Raw genomic sequence first — 20,631 nt, 5'->3', positions numbered from 1 at the left:
AGCCAAATCATTTGTATTTTCATAACCAGAGTGATGTGCCAGGCAAATCAAGAGGGCTTTGGAATGAACGATGCCCTCATTTCACTCTTTCCATACACAGGCCAGGTTCCAGAAGCACTGAAAGCTGCAATATCCATCTTTTGGTTTGATTTTCTCATTTACCATGCTGGTAAATATTAGCTGGACTCAAATCTTTTCCCATTCTGTACCAGACTAGAGGCAGAATTAGCAAGTGACAATTTTTGGTTAACAGGAATTGTTAAAAGTCTGCTATCCTAAAAAAAAAAAAAAAAAAAAAAAAGGACATACATAAAAAATCTCCCTGAGAAAGGTGAGGCTTGTTTATGTTGCTCTACCACTGTATTGTCTTCTATTTTATCTGCAGAAAAAGAAATGTAATCTCCTCTAAACTTTTAAAAGTATTGAAAATATTATCTGCTTTTCCAATAGACAGAAGGAAAATGAGAGCTGATTTGGTGCATTATGGTAGTTTGTTTTGTTGTTTTTTAATGATTTCCTAATTGATTTAATTGATTGATTTTTTAATGATTTCCTAATGATTTCCTTGTATTCTATATACAAGCTTTCCATTGGCTTCTGGTGTCTATTAAACTTAAAATAAATCATAAACTGACAAAGGATCACAAAACTTAAGCTCACATACAGCTTCCTGATTGTCACTGGCTCTAAATAGTGTTCTGATGGGTATGAGTTAAATTACTATTTTTAGAATATAAAGCCAAACCAAACTAAACCAACAAAACCAACAAGTACTATATTAATCATACCACCATCAAGTAATAACATTGAGCCAAACTAAAAATTATCATCACTGACAAGCCAAATTTGTTAATAATATTCATAATGAAGAAATTTCTTTGTTGGAAATCTGTTATTGTAGATGTTCTTATCCCAAAATCCAACACTAAATGAGAAAGAGATGAATCATCTAGTTACTATTTCTGTGATCAGTTCAATAGGATATGGGCTTGGGCTTGTCTTCATCAAATTTTACTGCTAGCATTATAGAATAATTTTCTTAGGATGGGTTGAATACAGAAACAAAAACTTCAACAGAATCCTGCTTATCCAGAAATTATCATTATTATCCCCCCCCACACACACAACCACACACACACATTGCTGTTTGGTCGCTTGTTTCTCTTCCAGCTTTTCTAAAACTACCCGTCTTTAGTTTTCCCTAATTTGTACCTCAGTTTTCACCTTGAAGCACTCATTCTGGATGAACCCCTCAGTTTTCACTGATTTTCACTTAAAGCACCATTGCAGCACTTCCGATGAGTCTTACACTGTTAAGGATCCTGCCTTATGCTACAAATGTTTTGTTTAACATTTTTTTCAATGATCTAGATGAGAGGATCAAGTGCAACCACGGTAAGTTTGCCGACAACACCAAGTTGGGTAGGAATGTTGATCTGTTTGAGGGTAGGAAGTCTCTGCAGAGGGATCTGGATAGGCTGGATAAATTGGTCAAGCCTATTGGCATGACATTCAACAAGAGTAAGTGCTGAGTGCTGCATGAGTGACTGGAAAGCTGCCCAACGGAAAAGGACCTGGGGGTGCTGGTCGATGGCCACCTGAACATGAGGCAGCAGTGTGGTGAGGTAGCCAGGAAGGCCAGTGGTGTCCTGGCCTGCAACAGCAATAGCGTGGCCAGCAAGACTAGGGAGGTGATTGTCCCCCTGAACTTGCCACTGGTGAGACTGCACTTCACATATTGTCTTCAGTTTTGGGCCCCTCGCCACAAGAAGTATATTGGGTTGCTCAAGCATGTGCAGAGAAGAGCAACAAAGCTGGTTAAGAGACTAGAAAACAGGAGTTGTGAGGAGTGCCTGAGGGAGCTGGGGCTGTTTAGAGAAGCAGAGGATGATGGGAGACCCCATCATCCTCTACAGCTACCTGAAAGGAGGCTGCAGCAAGGAGGTATCTGTCTCTTTTCTCAGGTGACAAGTGAGAGGATGTGAGGAAATGGCTTGAAATTGTGCAAGGGGAGGTTTAGATTAGATATTAGAAAGAACTTCTTTATGGAGAGGGTGATCAAGCACTGGAAAGGGCTGTCCAGGAAGGTAGTGGAGTCCCTGTCCCTGGAGGTATATAAGAGATGTATGGGTGTGGTACCAAGGGACATGGCTTAGTGGTGGGACTCAGTAGGTCAGACTGATGGTTCCTTGTTGATCTGGGAGGTCTTTTCCAAACTAGATGATTCTATGATTCTAAGTGTTTATCTCATAACAATGCATTAAGAAGATGGTAATTCCTTGACTCATCTGCCTTGTTTTTTCCTCATAGTAACAAAGCAAAATAGCCTTATTACTGCTGCTGCTAGGTTCTCCTTTTTGAGGAGAGCTCACCAGGATACAGGAAAAGAATTATAAACTACATGCTATTTGCAAAAAGTCATATATTCTTGAAGGCTGCACATTCATGATCTAGAAGAAGAAAATTGAGAGCCTTATTATAAAACAACAGCTATTTTGCATTTAAGTGATCAATTCTCTCTGCTAATGTTTTCTGACCTCAAAATGGCTTAACCATTGCAATAAAGCAAATCCCATGACGCAGCTCTGGCATGTAGATGGCAAAAGAGCTGTCATAACACACAGGCTAGCTTTGAAATTGAGGGGCCATTGCAATTTACTTTTAGAACAGTTTATCTCCTGGAATCAGTGTTTTGATCCATAAATACATAGAAGTGGCACTGTTGGTTGTAGCATTAACATGCATGCAGGAAAGTCCTTTGACACGTATAACATAGTTTTTCAAAGTATACCATGTTGAGACTATTGAAAACAAGTGTGAATGCCTGAATCAGGATTTTAAATCTGCATTTACTCTGCTATAGAAAATTGTGCCTTATTTCCCTAGTCTTTGAAAAACATAATTAAAAATAAATTTCCCATTTGTGATACTTGTTTAATGATCATGCCCTCTGGTCTGATATTTAGATCTGGACAAAGACAATAAGCATGTTAAGATGTCAGTTGCAGAACGTCAACTTTGCATAAGTCAGTTTGTGAACAGAGAAGTGCAGACTTCAAACCTACCACCTTAACCATGGATCTTTGGAGACAGTGCAGCATTAACAGTAGGATAACGACTGCCCCACTGACAATGAAGGTCATTTAACTAAGTTGAAGATTACTGGGAAGCATGCAGTATCAATCTTATACTATTAGGATGGACTTTCAAACCTCATATTGGCATTAAAAGATCTCTTGCTTTATTGATAATAGATGGGAAGTATAATGTTTGTAGTTTTATGTAAGATATGATATCTTAGCAGTGAGTGAAGGTCCATCTGAAAGCTTTTTAGTTTTGTGGGCAGTGTGGTCAATAACAAAATAATAAGACTGTAAAGTAAGCAATGGGTGGAAATAATTTTCTGATGTGAAAGAGGCCAAGTTCTGCTTTCAATTTTTTTTTGAAATTACTAAAGTGAAGAAGCCACGTTCTGCTATCTGTTACACCTAAAGCTTCCCTTGCTGTCTTTGATAATGTAGCATGGATGTACAACAAATTAGGATTTGCCATTGTGCATATTTTGGTCTGTAAATGTACCTGTGAGTTGATAGCCAATTACAAAAGATTCTGCCAATCTTAGAAAGAATAATGTGAAATAATGCAATATGCTTTCTATTTTCTTAATGACATTTTCAAAAAGTAAAAATATTAACATATTTACCCCTCTCTCTCAGTTGTGCTTACTGTTTATTTAAATTTGAAGATTAGATAAAATCTGAAAGGATTTTGGCTAGTATCTGATCTTTTGAGAGAGTCCAGTTCCTATTGCTACTTTGTTGATAATACATTTATGTGTATTTTCCACAAATAAGGATTAAAGAAGGATAAGGAATAAAAATTTGAGGAAGACCAAAATTATATCATGAGGTACACCTCTTTGGTCTTTTTGCTTAGGGTGCAAGGAAATGGCATGAAATTACCTTTTTTTTTTTTTTTTTTTTTTTTTTTTTGCTTTCCCTCTTCTTTATTTACTGGATTTTATAATCAGCCTTTCCAGTATTGACTTCATGTGTTAATTCTCAAGGTATCTTGTAGTCTTAAATTGGTAAGAACTTTTTGCCACTGGTTTTATGACACTGCTTAATTCCAATTCACAGTCTTCCTTTATATACACAATTATTGTGGAAATAGCTTGATTTCCTTTTCTTGAACAGAGAACAGTTGTTTTTCAAAGTTCTGTTCAACAGTTTTCCAAACTGCTGTTAAAAATCATTTCACTTAAGGATAAATACACTAATTTTTTTTTTATTTATATTTTTTTTAGCATTTCTCGGAAAATAGAATAATGAAAGAAACAAAAGCTAGATGAAACCATGTACACTGAAGATAGAAATTAATTCTCCTTCTTGTTCCTCTTTCACACAGTTTAAAATACTAGACATAAACTTAGTGTAAAAATTGATGAAACCATTACTCTGCCTTCCAGTTCAAAACCTGAAAGTTTCTCCCTCTTCCTTACTCCTGCCTCACTAGCTGATGTATTTGCTCATTAAATGAGATTCTAATCTGAAAACAAGGTCATCAATTGTTCTCATAGTTTTAGGAGAAAGAAAAAATCTTGATCTATAATGTGCTTTGGTTTTACACCTATTCTCTTTGTTAAAAGTTCAGGAACATCTCTCTTAGTTTTAGAAATGTGCTGACATATGATTAACGTGTGTCCTTTTTATGAATGTTTGTTTATATATATAACTAACTGCAATTGAGGTAGATTTTTATAATGTATTTGTAATATGCAGTTGATTTCCTATTTTTAACCATTCTGGTGAGATGAATAGTTAGTATATATCTAAGTATCTTATTTTTAACACTAACAATTCTAACAAAGCTTTTAGCAGAGTATTCAAGTAATGAGCAAGTGAACAAAGCAAGCTTTGGATAAACAGAATTGATGAGTAATCATTTAATGACTGGAAAAGAGATCCTGGAAATTGTTTGGATTATTCAATCAAATCTTCATATTTCCCTTATTCTTTTAAAGAATAAGGAATTACTTGCTGGATTCTGATCCTGCAAAATTTTACTATTTGTTTAAATATGCAAATATTTTCATAAATCTTATTTCTATGGAATTTTAACTGTTTGGTTTACTGGGGTCTTGTCTTTGAATACTATCATAATTAACGTAAAAAGGTGAACTAATAAATTTCAGTAGCTTTGGTTAGAAGCAAAAGGGATTTTAAAGTGATAATAAATTCTCTGAAATTCAAGGTTTTGAGGAGGCTGAAAATAGTTTAATGAAGGTCAATTAAGCAAAAAATAAAATAAAATAAAATAAAATAAAATAAAATAAAATAAAAATAGAGCTGCAGTAAACCAAAAAGCTTTATTTTGAGATTAAAATGTTTTCCTTTGGAAAAAAAAAATATTCAATTCCAGCAGTTCCATTGTGAAAAATCTGACTTTTGCTTTTCAAAAGATCTTTTTTTTTTTTAATTCAATGTAATAATGAGATATAGAAAAGCTAATGAATATCAGTAATATAAAGTATACAAATCAAATTAAATAAACAAAAGAAAGGAAAACAGTCTTTATGGCCTTGGCCTTAGCATTGCAATGGAATGTAAGATAATTCTATTTCCCTTACCTAAACAGTCCAGAACAGTTGGCCTGAACATTTTTAATTTATTATTATTTTTTTCACTCTGAACACTAAACTGAAAATCAAGTTAAATCACTTAGCTTTCCTTAAGAAACTTATTGGAGAAACCAATTTCATTACTTCTAGTTCTTACATATTTTATGCCATTTCTATATTTCTGGACAGCTGCTGTTGTACTGAGGAATCTGAATGATCAGGGCAACATACTCTAGAACACAGAGTATGTTGAATGGAGATTATAGGGATAAAGCCTATTCTGTTTTTACCATTGCAGTTCACATTCAGAAGAGAAACAACAGATGTAAACAGCTTACTAAGTCTTAGCCAGCTATGTTGGTTTTGCATAATTGCTGTTGCAGATATGATTGTTACATCTACATATGATGGCTACTGAAAAAAACCTATTTTTACATTTTCTCATTGACCACCCATTGTCCAGTTGCCACCAAAAATTAGAAGATAACATCTCTTCTGTTTCAGCTTCTGAGCATTTAAAAGCAGAGCTGCTACTTCAGTATGGACTATCATGTTCCCCAGCTTGGATCAGTTGTTCTACACTGGGGAAAACAATTCGAAGGCTCAAAATGCATTTCAAATTGCAATTTATTTATTTATTTTTTTGTCATTACACACAGCTGCTGACCCAGACAGGTTTGGTGACCCCTGTAGGCTATGACTCAAAGAGCATAAAATATTTCTGGGAGTAGTGGAGATACTTCTTTTGAAGTAGGGCACACATGCTCTAGTGAGAGTTTGGTATCCTTTAGATAGATGTCTGAGAAGGATGTTTGACTGCTGGGCACTAACAAAAACTACATATTTCTGTAGTTCACAACTTCCTTAAGGCCCATAGTGCTGAAATCCAGCTGGAAAGATAATCTGAGTTATCCCATCTGTTCACTAGAGACTTTGGAGTGGTGAGCCTGTAGCTACAGCATTGTGCTCTGAAGCATGCTTCATTTCTCTGTGCAAGCAATTATGCATGTCTGGTGCATTCATTGGCTGCCCCAGTTTAAGGTAATTTTGGTGTAGGCTGACTGTGAAAGAGCAAATAAAAAGATGGTGAAAGCTGGGTATCTAAATTAGGATAGAGTTAAGGTTGGATATGTGATCCATTGTATACAGCAGCTGTGGCAATAACAAAGTGCTTCTAAATACCTTCTTTTTATTTTTATTTTTGGTGAATCAGTGAAGTATGTTTTGTGTAATATGTATATTAATGAAGTATTTGGTTTTTAGTTTTCAATATACCTTTATATTTATTTGTGAATAAAGGTCTTATAACAGGAGAAATAACAGTCTTGTAGAGGAAGAAATATTTTGTTTGTTAGCTACAAACAAACAAAACTCTACACACACAGTCTCTGTAATTGGATTAAATCTGGTTTTTGATGCTGGCCTTACATCAGCAAATAGGCATTTGGGGATTCCCAGGCCACATTAATCATTCAGTGACTACCCCTCATCATTCAGATTCGTGTGTGTAGTGTAGTACATTTGTTCGTAATGAAATGACTAAAGATCAGCATCAATATGACTTGTAAACAGAAGAACAACCCTCCTCTACTGAAAGAAGTTTACCAAAGTTCTACCAAATTGTGCATAGGAGGAATGATCTGTTCAAGGACTTTAGAAACTAGACCATCTATAAAAACACTTAAACCAAAGCCAAAATCCATGATTTTTCTATTAAAATGGGTTATGAGCAGATGTCAAATAAAAACTACATTGGAAGCATGAAAGGCAAGAAAACCTAATTGTGTACAAAATCTGAGATGTTCTGCTTGACAGCACATATTATATGGTTCACTTAATCCTGCCTTAAACGCTATCCTGAAATAAGAAAATGCAGAGATCACATATATTATCTTACATATATAATTCTGTATATATGTATAAGATATATGTCTTATATATAAGATAATATTCACAGAGAAAATATTCTAAAGCAGAAAACAAAATTGTTCAGCTTGGAAAAATAATTCGTCTTTGGTATTGTTTTTTGTTGTTGGTGTTAAAATCAGTAAATATCAATGCTATGAATTAGCTAAATATATTCATACTGGGGGAGCCTATCCAAAGAAAAAGCATGGCATTGTCTTTCTTTAATGGAGGCCTGTACACTGCAAAAAGAAAAAAGAAAGAAACAACAATTATATGAGAATATGTATTAGAGCTTTTTCACATAGTTTTTTCTTAATGCGTTGTTTCATTTAACTATATAATCCTTATTTACCATAAATATGAATTATACTTCCTCCTACCCCTTCTGTATTTTTTATTTCCTCAATCTAATTTTACCCATGAACAGAGGTTAAGGAAAATTTCAGTTTTTTTTTTTTTTCCCCCACCAGATTTCTGTTATTTTATTGCCAATTTCCCATCAAGAAGCACTTATAATTTTTCTGCTTCTGTTCACCTCTCTCCTTTTCCTGTACATATTCTTCAATAGTTTTCTTTAATGTGAATTTTTCTCTAGTATTGTTTTCTCTCCCCTTACGTCAAAATTCTGTGTTTTATGTGTGATGCAACATGGTTCATTCAGTCCTTCAATATTTCTCATTTTCTAAGCCTTTGATCTAATTCCTTTTCTTTTATTTTCCTCTGCTCTTCATTGTCTTTTTGTTGTCCTTTTCACTTCTTGCCTTCTCTCCTTTTCATTTCCTGGATGCTTTTTTTCCTGCATCTAGGTTGTCTCAATTACTACATACTCCCTCTAATTTTTTCCCACTTACAGTTCCCTTTTGAACACCCGCTTCTCTGCTGCTGCTCAAAGATGCAAGGCCTTTCTTCTGACCCTTCTAGTTCATAAGGAAAATATTTCCCTGTCTGTCCTTTTACCAGAGAAAAAGACATCTGTCTAAAGAATGGCATCATTCTTGGCCCTCCAAGGAAAGTGGTATGTTAGTGGTATCTATCAGAGGGCTAACAGGTATCTTCTCTCCTTTCACTTGGCATTACAGAATGTTTTACCCATCACCCAAGTAACAAGTATGGGAGGAAGCACAGCGATTACTGGCCAAGCTTGTTTTCTTTCTTTTCGTCTTTCTTTTTCCACAAGCCTTAGATATCTGTGTGCCCAGATAGGAATAAACCACAGGCTTTTCTTGTCCATTGTTGAGCTCTACCTGAAGTAGACTTCACTTGTCATGTGAGTCTTTTGAGATGTTAATGTCTAAGGTGATACTTCCCAAGAAGAAGCATACAGCCATTCCTTTAAAAGGTTGAACACTCTTGAGGAAGAGGTGAAATGGATTCCCTTTTATGGATTAGTTTATAGAAAAGAAATGGATGCTGGAACTATTACAACTGTGAACAAAATAAAATATGTCACTGGAGGTTTACAGAAGATGACAGATAACATGTAAAATAGATACTCAGAACTCAAATGGAAGAGACAGTTGGAAGAGAGCTTAATGGTAGCCTAGTCTAAGATCTGTTACCTAAACTACAGGCTCTGTTGAGGATAAATGAGATTTAACTACATATATGTACAGTATCTAATACAGCAGGGTGAAATATCTGACACAGACACAGACACAGACACAGATTTCTAGGTTGGAAGAGACCTCAAGATCATCGAGTCCAACCTCCGACCTAACACTAAGTACTCCACTAAACCATATCACTAAGCTCTACATCTAAACGTCTTTTAAAGACCTCCAGGGATGGCGACTCCACCACCTCCCTGGGCAGCCCGTTCCAATGCTTAATAACCCTTTCGGTAAAGAAGTTCTTCCTAACATCCAACCTAAAACTCCCCTGTCGCAACTTTCGCCCATTCCCCCTCGTGTATCTATTAATCCATCTGGATTATATTATCCATCAGTATCCATAAATATCCATATTTATCCATCTGGATACACTGAACTCCAGAACTATACAAATTATACCAATGAATATTTGAAGTGCTTGGAGAACATACATTTTAAACATTAAATAGTTAAAATTAAGTATGTAATGAATGTAGTGACTATCAAATTCATTTAGTACAGGTAAATAAAAAAATAAAAACCCAAAATAATGATGAAAGAAAAAAAAAAAGATTGTTCATTTACACAATAAAATTAATAACAGAAGCACTCATGATCACTCATTCTACCTCTTCCTTACAAAGAAGGATGAGTGAGTAGTTTGTGGATAGATGAGTATATAAACACTCGGTTTGGTTTCTTTTTGAAGGAACTTTTAGGTGCTATTTATGATTGGATGATGTGAGTACTTGTCAGTTAATACCCAGAAACAGGATAAAATCTCATAATTACTAGCTTAGCAAATCCATTTTTTTATTCTAAGAGGTGAGATAGAACACTTCATCTCCTCCTTATTTCCTGCCGCGGACGCTGTTTTCCAAAAACACACTAAATGTCACTGTCCCTAGCAGGTAGAACACATCAGTTGTTTGCTATGTTACCGGCCTTGACACTATTTCCCTTCCCTAAAATAGATAGAGCATTTTATTTTTTTGGCCTGGCCTACCTTCTGTGCTTTTGGCATATCAGTGTGGCGCTGAGCACGTACAGAGCGTGCAGACTTAGGTGGCTTTATTGGAGCACAGTACATCTCCAGCCTCCTCAGGTCACAACTCTGGAAGCAGCATTCATCCACTATTCCCTTGTGGTGTAAGCGTCTACTGCTGGATCCATACCCTGTAGGCTTACCTATTCAAAACACAAATGGAAAGTTTTTATGTTAGAAAGAAAATGCAAAGATCTCAGCAGCATTCATATTAAGTTGCATTATTTTAACTGAATCACCAATGGCAGTTGTAGAGGCTGCCTGTGTGTATCTGTTCTAAGACAATGTCCTTAGATACAGCTTCCAAAGATATTCCTGGAAATGGCCAGCTTGGATCTTTGTCTATGGATAGCTGCTATTTAAGCATTTGAGCAAACTTACATCTTCTTAGAAGAGTATTATTAAAACATTTTCTTGAACTGTCTTGGCATTGAAAATGGAGAGGAAGGAAGCTATAATCTGGCAGTTAGAAGCCTTGCAAAGGGAATTCACTTTTTAGCTTTTGGATGAAATCTAATTATTGAGCTGATTGAAGTAGCTGGTGTTTAAAGATCATGCCTGTGTAGTAGGCAAGTATTTTCTATTGAAAAAGGCTTCATTGAGCCACTATATGAAGAGAGAGTATGCTCCAAAGGGGAAACAAATACTGTATACAACTACATAGGGTCTAAGATCTGCAAGCTCAAAAACTAATGGGAAGCAGGAAATGAGGTAACTCAGTAACTGATGATATGCAGCAAAAATAGGGTGATGGTTGATGGAACAGATACGGACAGTGTTTAATATTGTATAGCTTTACACAAGATGGAAAATTGGACTGACATAACATGATTGTTCCTTGTTTTGTGTTTTTACAGGGCATCTGTAGGAAATACTTGATTTTTTTTTAATTGCATTTTTCACTCAGCTACATTAAAGGGTGACATTTTCATTTACAGAGCTGTCAAACTGTCCTCTCTCTCTTTTTTTTTTTTTCTTTTTCCCTGGCATTTCTGATTTCTTTAGTAACTAGAGATTTCACTGCCATACTATGCAAAGATTACACACCCATTATTTCCTGGGCTTGTTTGAATAAAACCCAGTTGGATGTGTGGTTGTTCTATTATGATATTAGAAATGAATGAACAGTAAATTCACACACACACAAAAAAAGCAGTTGCTGACTTACTACATCTATTTTTAAATTCTGGTAGAATTTGGTTTCAGACAGTAAAATTCTGAAAAGATTAAATGTTTTGTTTTGACATTTTCAGCATTAAATGTTTCCATTTAGACATGATACACATTGGATAAAACTCCAAAATATGGAAAAAAATGAAAGAATATTGCACCAAAAGCCAAAAAAAGATGTAACTTGATTCAGTCAGCTCAACCATTTTTTCCTTTCTTCTTCCTTTCTTTCTTTTTCTTTCTCTTTCTTTCTTTCTTTCTTTCTTTTTCTTTCTTTCTTTCTTTCTTTCCTTTCTTTCTTTCTTTTTCTTTCTTTCTTTCCTTCTTTCCTTCTTTCCTTCTTTCCTTCTTTCCTTCTTTCCTTCATTCTTTTTCCTTCTTTCTTTTATTTTCTTTCCTTCTTTTCTTCTTTCTTTCTTCCTTTCTTTCTCCTTCTTTCTTTCTTTCTTTGTTTCTGTCTTTTCTTTTTCTTCCTTCTTTCCTTCCTTCCTTCCTTCCTCCCTCCCTCCCTCCCTCCCTTCCTTCCTCCCTCCCTCCCTCCCTCCGTTCCTTCCTTCCTTCCTTCCTTCCTTCCTTCCTTCCTCCCTCCCTCCCTCCCTTCCTCCCTCCCTCCCTCCCTCCCTCCCTCCCTTCCTTCCTTCCCTCCCTCCCTCCCTCCTTCCCCTTTCATTTCTTTCTTTCTTTCTTCCCTTCATTTTTATCACTGAGACCAAAAACCTGTTATTTACAGATTTTGGCAAGGAATTCAGTTTTAAGAAATTACTCAAGCTAAATAAAGGAAAAAGGTATATCAACAAAGATGAAAATTCAGTTTCTCTTTGAGAAATTCTTGCCTCCTATGCTTATACAGCAAATTCTAGATTAATATCCATATACCTGGTCTGCAGTTGTCAATTTGAAGACAACAACTGCATTTTGCAATTCTCTGTGATTAAAACATATGTCCACTGACAAAGAACCCTTGAGGCCTCAGTACATCCGTAAATGAAAAGACCTCTAGTGGTAAAGTATGTCTAACATTTTAGCCAGCAGTACAGTCAGCTAAGAACTAACTATCCCCATGAGCTTTGTAAACCCAGACAATAGGTTTTTAAATGTCTTTTTCCAGGGACTATAAATTAAACAAAAAGAAAAACATGCTTACTTGGTATATTGCAATCCACTGAGGACCTCTATACTGTACATTGTCTGCTAAATAATTTGTTTCATAAGACTAAAGAGAATAGCAAGCCAGGAGTAGATTACGGTAATATTTTGATTTGTGTGTGTGCATTGTTTTCTGTGTATCACTGGAAAGATACATAGTTGGTGGTTTCTGTTTTTGTTTTTGTTGTTGTTGTTTGTTTGTTTATTTGTTTATTTGTTTGTTTTGGTGTCTTTTTTGTTTGTTTTGTTTTGTTTTCCAGACTATTTTCACTCACTGAGTTATAAGTTACAAGCTTTTCCCTGGAAATATTTCCAAAGGCTATTAATCAGATTCTCATAGCCTAACACTTTTGAAATTCAGCAGTCATGATAAAATCTGGAGTGTCATTACTGTGTTGGATACCCGGAGCTCTTCAACATTTTGTCTTACTCCCATTTAAAACATGGAAGGGCAAATTCTGTTCCTGTATATGAAGGTGTAACTTCTCTTAATAGATCCAGCTAAACTGGCACAAACTGTTGATTAGTTAAGCTCACCTTTCTTTTCTCAGTCTACCAATTTATCATAAACAAACACATTCTACAAGCAGATCAAGGGAGGTGATTGTTCACCTCTATTCTGCCCTCATGAGGCCCCACCTGGAGTACTGCATCCAGGTCTGGGGCCCCCAGAACAAGATGTAGACCTGTTAAAGTGAGTCCAGGGGAGGGCCTCAAAGATGATTAGAGGGCTGGAGCACCACCTCTCCTATGAAGAAAGGCTGAGAGAGCTGGGGATGTTCAGCCTGGTGAATAGAAGGCTCTGGCCACCTCACTGTGGCCTTTCAGTACTTCAAGGGGTCTTACAGAAAGGATGGAGAGGGACTCTTCTCAGGTAAATGACAGGACAAGGGGAAATGGTCTTAAACCTTTAAAGGAGAATAGATTTGTATTAGACATTAGAAATTCTTCACTGTAGGGGTAGTGAGGCACTGGAACAGGTTGCCAAAAGAAGTTGTGGATGTCCCATCCCTGGAGGTGTTCAAGGCCAGGTTGGATGGGGCCTTGGTCAACATGATCAAGTGGGTAGCAGGCATCCCTGTCTGTGGCAGGAGGCTTGAAACTATTTGATCTTTGAGGTCCGTTCCAACCCAAGCCATTCTATGATTCTATGATTTTTTTCTTTTGAATGGTATTTCACAGAAGCTAACAGGCATTTAGGTTTGGTTGATTCTTTGACATGCTGTGATCATGTGTTTACTATTATCCTCCCATGACTGATAATAGTAAAAATAAGGAGGGACAGTTTATTTATTAGTTTCAACTGGCTTTCCATGATCTTTCTACCTAGAAAACTGTCAAGCCAATAGAATATTTTAGGATTAGTATTATTTTGCACTTTTAAGAATCATACAGATGTCAGATCCTCATGACATTCATAATAGATACACAGTGTTATCTCTCAGTGACAAAATTTAAAATCAATAAGATTAAATATCTGTGCTAAGAACTTCCACAGGTTAACAACAGAACTTGATAGTAGAAGTCTTTCTTCCATGAGTAGCAAGACTCTAACTTGCAAAGTCATTTTGTAAAACAAGTGATCTTGTTCTTTACTGAAACCAATTATTTACTCTATAGAGCACTTACTAGGGTAATTTTTCTTAGTGACATATTTTGGTCAGCATGGTCCTCTAGGAAGAAACAGTGGCTGATAGCAGCATATTTATGGGATCCATTTGTATAAGAATGGTTTATAATGGGAATAATGAAAGGAAATGTAAAGTTTCAAAGGTCTCAAAAAATTGTTAGCTCTTTTGTTATTTAACATTGTTAACATTTAGCATTTAAATAAGCCAAAGATGAACTGGTTGGTAGATGTGATTTTTTTGGAAAGTCCTTCATCCTTTTTAGTAATCAGTAGTTCTTTCCAATTTGTCCATGCCAAGCCTATACTTACACAACTTTACCTGTGTTTTGCCATTTTAAATTTTGCTCAATTATGTAATCTGATGCATTCTTTCCGTATTTATTTTTTATTTTTTTTTTATTTTTTTACTGAAGGCATATAAAAAAAAGCAGTGATATGCAATGGGATATATAGCATTTTGTGAGTGTATCAGTATTGTTCGTATTGTGAAATCTATGACCTTCTGGTAAATATGGTCATTTTCACAGCAATATATTTGATTTGACTATACATGAAGTAGAGGAACCATGCCATGTACTGTAGCTTTAATAATATATCTCATTCATTTGTGTATCATGTCTTCCCATCCACATTTATTTGTCTTCGCAAACTTTAAAAAGTCCTAAGTTTTATTCACGTCTAGCTACTGACTTGTGCGATCATATGCAATTCATTTTACCCTTCAGCATCTGAATGCAACTGTTTATAAAGTTGTTAAAATACCTTGAATAGCTCATGAAGCATTACCTGCCTTATTTAGTAATCAGTAGCAACATTCCTCCTGTATAATTGTATGTTTAAATAGTTAATGCAAATCCTGAATTTTCGAATCTTTCAGGTAAAATTTCAGTGTACTTCAAAATTATTTTTACTTTAGCCAGACCATAGACATGTACAAGTTGTTTTTCTTTATGACAGAATGTTAATTTTATCAAGCAGGATATAGTGTCCTATAGCAGTTTTAAAAACCTCTATGGAAAATGTAATGAGTTTGGAATTAAATCACTAACACATCAGTGATGTGGTCAGCAATGAAACAGCATTTATTTATAGACTGAAATATTCATGTATTGCATGGCATACTAGCTACTCATCCTTCATTAAAAGAATAACATAAGTATTGTGAAGTTAAATGATATTATTTAACTTTCCCTTTAAAAAAGTTTTCCTAAGGTTTTTGAAAGACCTACCTAATCAAGTATCCTTAAATGCTGTAGGAAATAGAAACTGATATTATCTGAAGTGCTGTATAGCAGGTAAAGAAAGTGAATAGAAATTAATAGGAAAAAATGATTATTTTTCAGTAATCAGTATTCTGGGCTGTACTTTTGAGAAGTGTCTAGTGCCTACATTAATTTAAGATCAATAAATTTGAAATTACTGCTGTCCTCTTACATGCTGCTGTGTATATCATTACTACAGGCAAAGATGAGATAAAGAATTACAAGGAATTACTATCACTTCTGCAAGTATTATTGGTACTCCTCTCATCTTCTCGAAGGACTACAGGATCAAAATGGTCCCAGCTGATCATTACCAAAGTATGTATGCAGATCTAAGGAAATGTTCAAGCTCCTGCACAGTCATTTGGGCTAAAGCACATATTCAACATTAAGAACATGCCTGAGTGCTCTCCAACACAGGGACTAATTTAACTAAGAACTTAAGTTAATCTGTAGACCAAAATCCATATGAGTAAATAAATGGCTGTGTGTTCTGCACATTTTATATCAGTATTCTATTCCTTAATTTTTGATGATATTGCCTTAAAATACTGACTGATCCGTCTGTGTCAATATACTGGGCACCCATATAGCTTATTGTCATCCTTCTGACACAGTTTCATTGCTGCCTTCCAGCTGTTATCAAAAGTTTCCTTATATTTACTCAACCTTCAAAGTGCTGCCTGTGGACATATAACAGTCCTAGGCATTCCTTTTTGCTGATGTACACTGATTTCCTTGGAGGTTTCTTTCCTTTTTTGTCAGTTGCAGGCTCAAAAGAGGTCTCATATCATGTAGGTCAAAGTTTACTTAATAGAATTTTTGGCTCTCATTTAATCTACTGTACCAAATATGTGAATGTTTCTTTCCATGTGCTACAAGCAGATACAAAGTTTAGTCACACTGTTCTGAAGTTCACTGAAAGCAGGCCAAGTTCCAGAATTCCAATAGTTAAACAGCTGGCTTCTGTACTAACAGCACTTCCCTTTAAATAATGCAAAGCCAGTGGAGTAATTCAGTAGGGCTGGTTTATGCTTGATTTCTTTGTTTCCTTCCCACCCCCCAACCCCAAATGTTTCATTGATGCTACCATTGCTTCTGCTAGACTGACGGCCTCAATGTTAGAAGCACTGGTGTAGGTGGACTATAAAAGTTTCAATTGTCAAACTACCTAGACATTCTTTAGAGAATTAAAATCTACTGTTGTAACACTAGCATGAGGAAATGACATGAGAAACAGCCCAGAATAAACACAAAACTAACCTATTTTTAGAGGACTCTAGAAAGAACTGTGGTATTGTGTCCTCGAGGTTTTATGCGACTCTTTATATGTGCTGTACATAGTGTCTTTTTCAGCCCAGGAGCAGAACTCAAGAATGCTGTTTAGACTGTAATTCAGAAAAATATAATAGATCTGAAAAACAGTGAACCATATTCCTAACTTACTAATAGAGTCAACCTTCGGTTATAACTGCAGCTTTTAAAGTAACGTGAAAGGCTATTGACCTACTAGTGTACGGTGGTCTTGTGAGGATTTTCTTTTTGACTAGAGAAACTTGACATGTTTCTTATAAAATATCAGGGTAATATAATTTGTACAATTTTGAAGCACTGACAGCAGTTTTGGGGTATTTCTGTGCGTGATCCTCCAAAGTGGTGTGATGACAAACTCTTTTTCTCATTTACCAGTATGTCCAATTTATAGCCTACAGTATCTGTATGTATGTAGGCATACTGAGGGGCAGTAGGTCAGCCAGAGAGAATTTGTCCATGCCTGCACAAGGATGAGGCTCTCTACTGCTATATTGCAATGTGGAACTACAACATCTTGTACACTGGATCCAGGCTGGGAGCTGGTGGCTTGAAGTATTTTTGAGTTCCATGTAGTGTTGGCCTTTTGGTGGCAAATAAGACTAGGGGTGCTGAGTTTGCCATTCATTTTACCCAGTTTCACTATCTCAAAATTAGGGGTCTAGTTTAAGATAGTCAACAGGCAGGTGTGTCTGAGTGGCTTAGTCTGTTTTGGATGCATTACTCAAAATTAATTGTCCTCTGAAAGACCGTGTTCTTTCTTTGACTACAGATAAAGCTACCTGATCTTCTCTTAGAGTATACACACAACCTCTAGATAACTGAAGTCAAACAAGATGATTTCCATTGCAAGTGATTTGTCCTAAATCACAAAATATGCTGCTGGTGGAGTACAAATCCATTTCCATTTCCATTTTAGCAATTAAATATGATGACCCATATTTGTTCTGAAAAGCATTCCATCCAGTCTGCCATTTAATCATGTATCTCCATGCCCCTTTGACTATGTTTTGTACAGTAAGGCTAGCATCCTTCCGTATTTGTGCATTATAAATAAATGTGTATGCAAAATATGTGTGTTGATATCACTTTTAATCTCCTCACGATCTTAGACAAATGATTTAATATTATATCAGGAATACTTCTTGAGAGTACTCTGGAATTTTGAATCAGTATTTGGAAAATTATGAGTCAATGTTCAATCAGCGGGAAATGCCTTTATTTTGATACTTCTATGAAGTATTGAAACAAACATACAAACAAGCAAAAACCAAATGTTATGACCTGCTGTAAAGTTCCTTAACCTTATGATTTCAACTTTGCAAAGTAGGCAATCTGATTTTCATGTAAATAAGTTGCATGTATTTTGAAGCTACAATATTTAATATTTAGCTTCCATTTTCCTTCAATGTTTTGTCAGTGCCAAAAAAATAATTATGCTTAGACTGATTTTTGTTTGTATTCATCAAAATAAGCATATATTAGCATTTATAAATGCTCAGTGAATGGATGATCTAGCTCTGAAGTCTAATTTAATCTGCATGAAAATAGAGGATAAGCTTTATCAGTATGCACAAGTAAAATCTTTATGAAAGCATATGCACTTGTTAATAGTGAGATATTGCAAGAGAGCTACTGCTTTGCAGAATACTGGATTGCACTAATTACTGAGTCAAGAAGGCAAGAAGATCTTTGCTTGCTGTCCATGTCCTTTAAAATACTAGGCAAGTAAGACAGGCAAAGCATAGGCACTCGATTAATACTCCTCTATAAGAGAAATCTATTAAGTCTTGACTTAATTACTTGAGGAGAATTTTCCCTGAGTAATTAACATTTATAAGCTGCACCTTATGAAAAAATGAAAACTCTTTAACATTCCAAGTGGTGAATAAAACAACTATGTCACTTTAGTAAAATTTGTTAGCCAACAAATGTAGATTTATCCCAAAAAGTGTCTTAATTTTAAATTTGTGTGTCTTTGTTTACCAGGTAGTCTGTTACACAGTAGAAGAAGGTTGACTTTTCCTTTAGAAATACTCTTTCAGAAGCATTTTTTTTCTTCATTGTATGTTAAATTGAAAAATAAAAATAAAAATCCTCTTTCCCTAAACTTATTTCCAAAGCACAGCACTTGTAACAATTTACTCTCACATGCAGCTGCACCGTACTTTGCCCTCTTTATGGAACTGCTGCTTTGGAGGCCATTAAGCCTACTAAGCATGTGATAGAGCCATTATGCTTCCTTCACACAGTAGTTCCTAAGCCAGTTGCAACGTGTGAAGAGAAAGACCTATAGTTTTTTTGAGTATTGCACTGGGATATGAAAAAGAAATTTTAGAGTTTGGAATTCTTTTGAGGAAAAAAAAGAGCAGAAAGAGTGGGAAACAATATAATGTATTATTTTACACCAATTATGTGCTCTAGAGGGTGAAAACCTTGCCAACCTAGCACAATTTACAAGCCTACGTCAGATTCCAGGGCTGGAAAGTGCCAGATGCTGCCAAAAAATATATACTTTGGCAAGGCAAATGCTTTGCTGGACAGAAATTCACTACTGCAAGAATGGGCAGGTTTATCGAGGTTTAGGACAAGATAATTAGAAACCAGTAGGTCATTGCTACATTTGGATATTTCCCACTATAGTGCATCCAGGAGGACAACGGTAATACAGTCATCCGTCCATAATGAGAACACGTTCTTTCTTTTTCTTGTATATGCTCTCACAATAAATAATTACTGCTTACCCTTGTGTGTGGTAGAAGGATGATCAATCATGTTATGACCTTCCATGCCTTTCTTATCCCATAGCCAATGTAAAATTCTGATTTATTTGGATTGTCAAATGAATAAAAATGCAAAAAGTGTAATTGGGTGAAATCCTAGCATCAATGAAGTCATTGGGAAATCTTTTAGTGCAGCCAGGATTATGAATCAGGTGTCAGAAGCTACTTATATAGAACCTGATCCAAAATATATTAAAATCTTTAAAAATTTAAATATTAAAATTTTTAAAAATAAAAAATTAAAAAGGACTTCCACTGCCCCTAGTGGGCTTGGCATCAAGCTGATAATGAACAATTGCTTGCATTGTCTTCCAGCCTTACAGTTCAGTTCATCTTAGCGGCATCTGGAGAGACTTGCATGGAGTGGATGTGATGTGATTCCTTGAGGGAGATAAGAACAAAAGAATCCTGATGTACAATGTGAAACTGAATGACTGTTTCCCGGAGTTAATCCTACTGACTGCATAACAAACAATACAATGTTTTGCAGTGTGTAATCAGGATTTTATCAAGGTACTTGTTCTCAGCTGTATTCTGGGAAATGAAAGCAAATAACAAATGACAAACATAGCGCTCTTATTCCTGCATCACCTAGTTAGAGGGAGAAGGTTTGAATGGCTGTTGCATAATACTGAAATTAAATATCTCCTCTCTATCTTTCACTATATCCATGGGTGCAGCTATTGTCACACATTACAATTTCTATTTCTGCTTATATGACAGTAGTCCTTCCAGGGTGTAAGCAATTAGGAGGAGGCCACTGTTATCTAATCTATTATGGAGACAAATGTTGACATTTTTCTTTCCCTCATTAGAAACAATATGACACCAGAAAGGAGGGAGAAAGAAGACACTAGGAAGGGCATGGCTCACTTCTCACTCACACTAGGTTTGTATTTGTCTAATACAGTTAACTTCAGCAGATTTACTCCAATATGTGCTAAGTTCTGGAGCTATAGGCTCTGTTTACTGAGATCTGATATCATTGTGAAGGGCTTTGTCAGCAAGAAGCATCCAACCTTGTACACTACTCTATGCAGCAATCGAGAATAAGAAATAATCAAGATTCAGCTTTGTACTTGTGCAGTGATTTGAAAAGTATTGTCTGAGTCTTGTTTAGACTTTCAGTAATTGAACCTTTCTCTAGAAGCCAGAAGCATTAATTAC

The 20,631-nt window shown here is 35.6% G+C and overlaps 1 protein-coding gene and 1 long non-coding RNA gene across 4 annotated transcripts in view; one reads left to right on the top strand and one right to left on the bottom strand.

The window, feature by feature from the left end:
- LOC118256050 (uncharacterized) overlaps positions 1-20,631 on the top strand; it is a 76,131-nt gene that overhangs the window by 20,321 nt on the left and 35,179 nt on the right. For 2 of the 3 annotated variants that reach the window (XR_004781138.2, XR_004781137.2), the window contains exons 2-4: positions 15,570-15,688; positions 19,780-19,977; positions 20,280-20,353. This is a non-coding gene — a long non-coding RNA (uncharacterized LOC118256050). The remainder of the gene's footprint in view (positions 1-15,569; positions 15,689-19,779; positions 19,978-20,279; positions 20,354-20,631) is intronic. The other variant, XR_004781139.2, reaches the window with a different exon arrangement.
- Positions 1-20,631, bottom strand: part of IGF1 (insulin like growth factor 1) — a 55,489-nt gene that overhangs the window by 3,890 nt on the left and 30,968 nt on the right. The window contains exon 3 of the mRNA XM_035562724.2: positions 10,124-10,305. Coding sequence (XP_035418617.1) covers positions 10,124-10,305 — 182 coding nt within the window. The remainder of the gene's footprint in view (positions 1-10,123; positions 10,306-20,631) is intronic.

The sequence above is a fragment of the Cygnus atratus genome, chromosome 1 (genome assembly GCF_013377495.2).
Source record: "Cygnus atratus isolate AKBS03 ecotype Queensland, Australia chromosome 1, CAtr_DNAZoo_HiC_assembly, whole genome shotgun sequence".
NCBI lineage: Eukaryota > Metazoa > Chordata > Aves > Anseriformes > Anatidae > Cygnus > Cygnus atratus.
The sequence above is the reverse complement of the archived record's forward strand: the minus strand, read 5'-3'. Positions and strand labels throughout refer to the sequence as shown.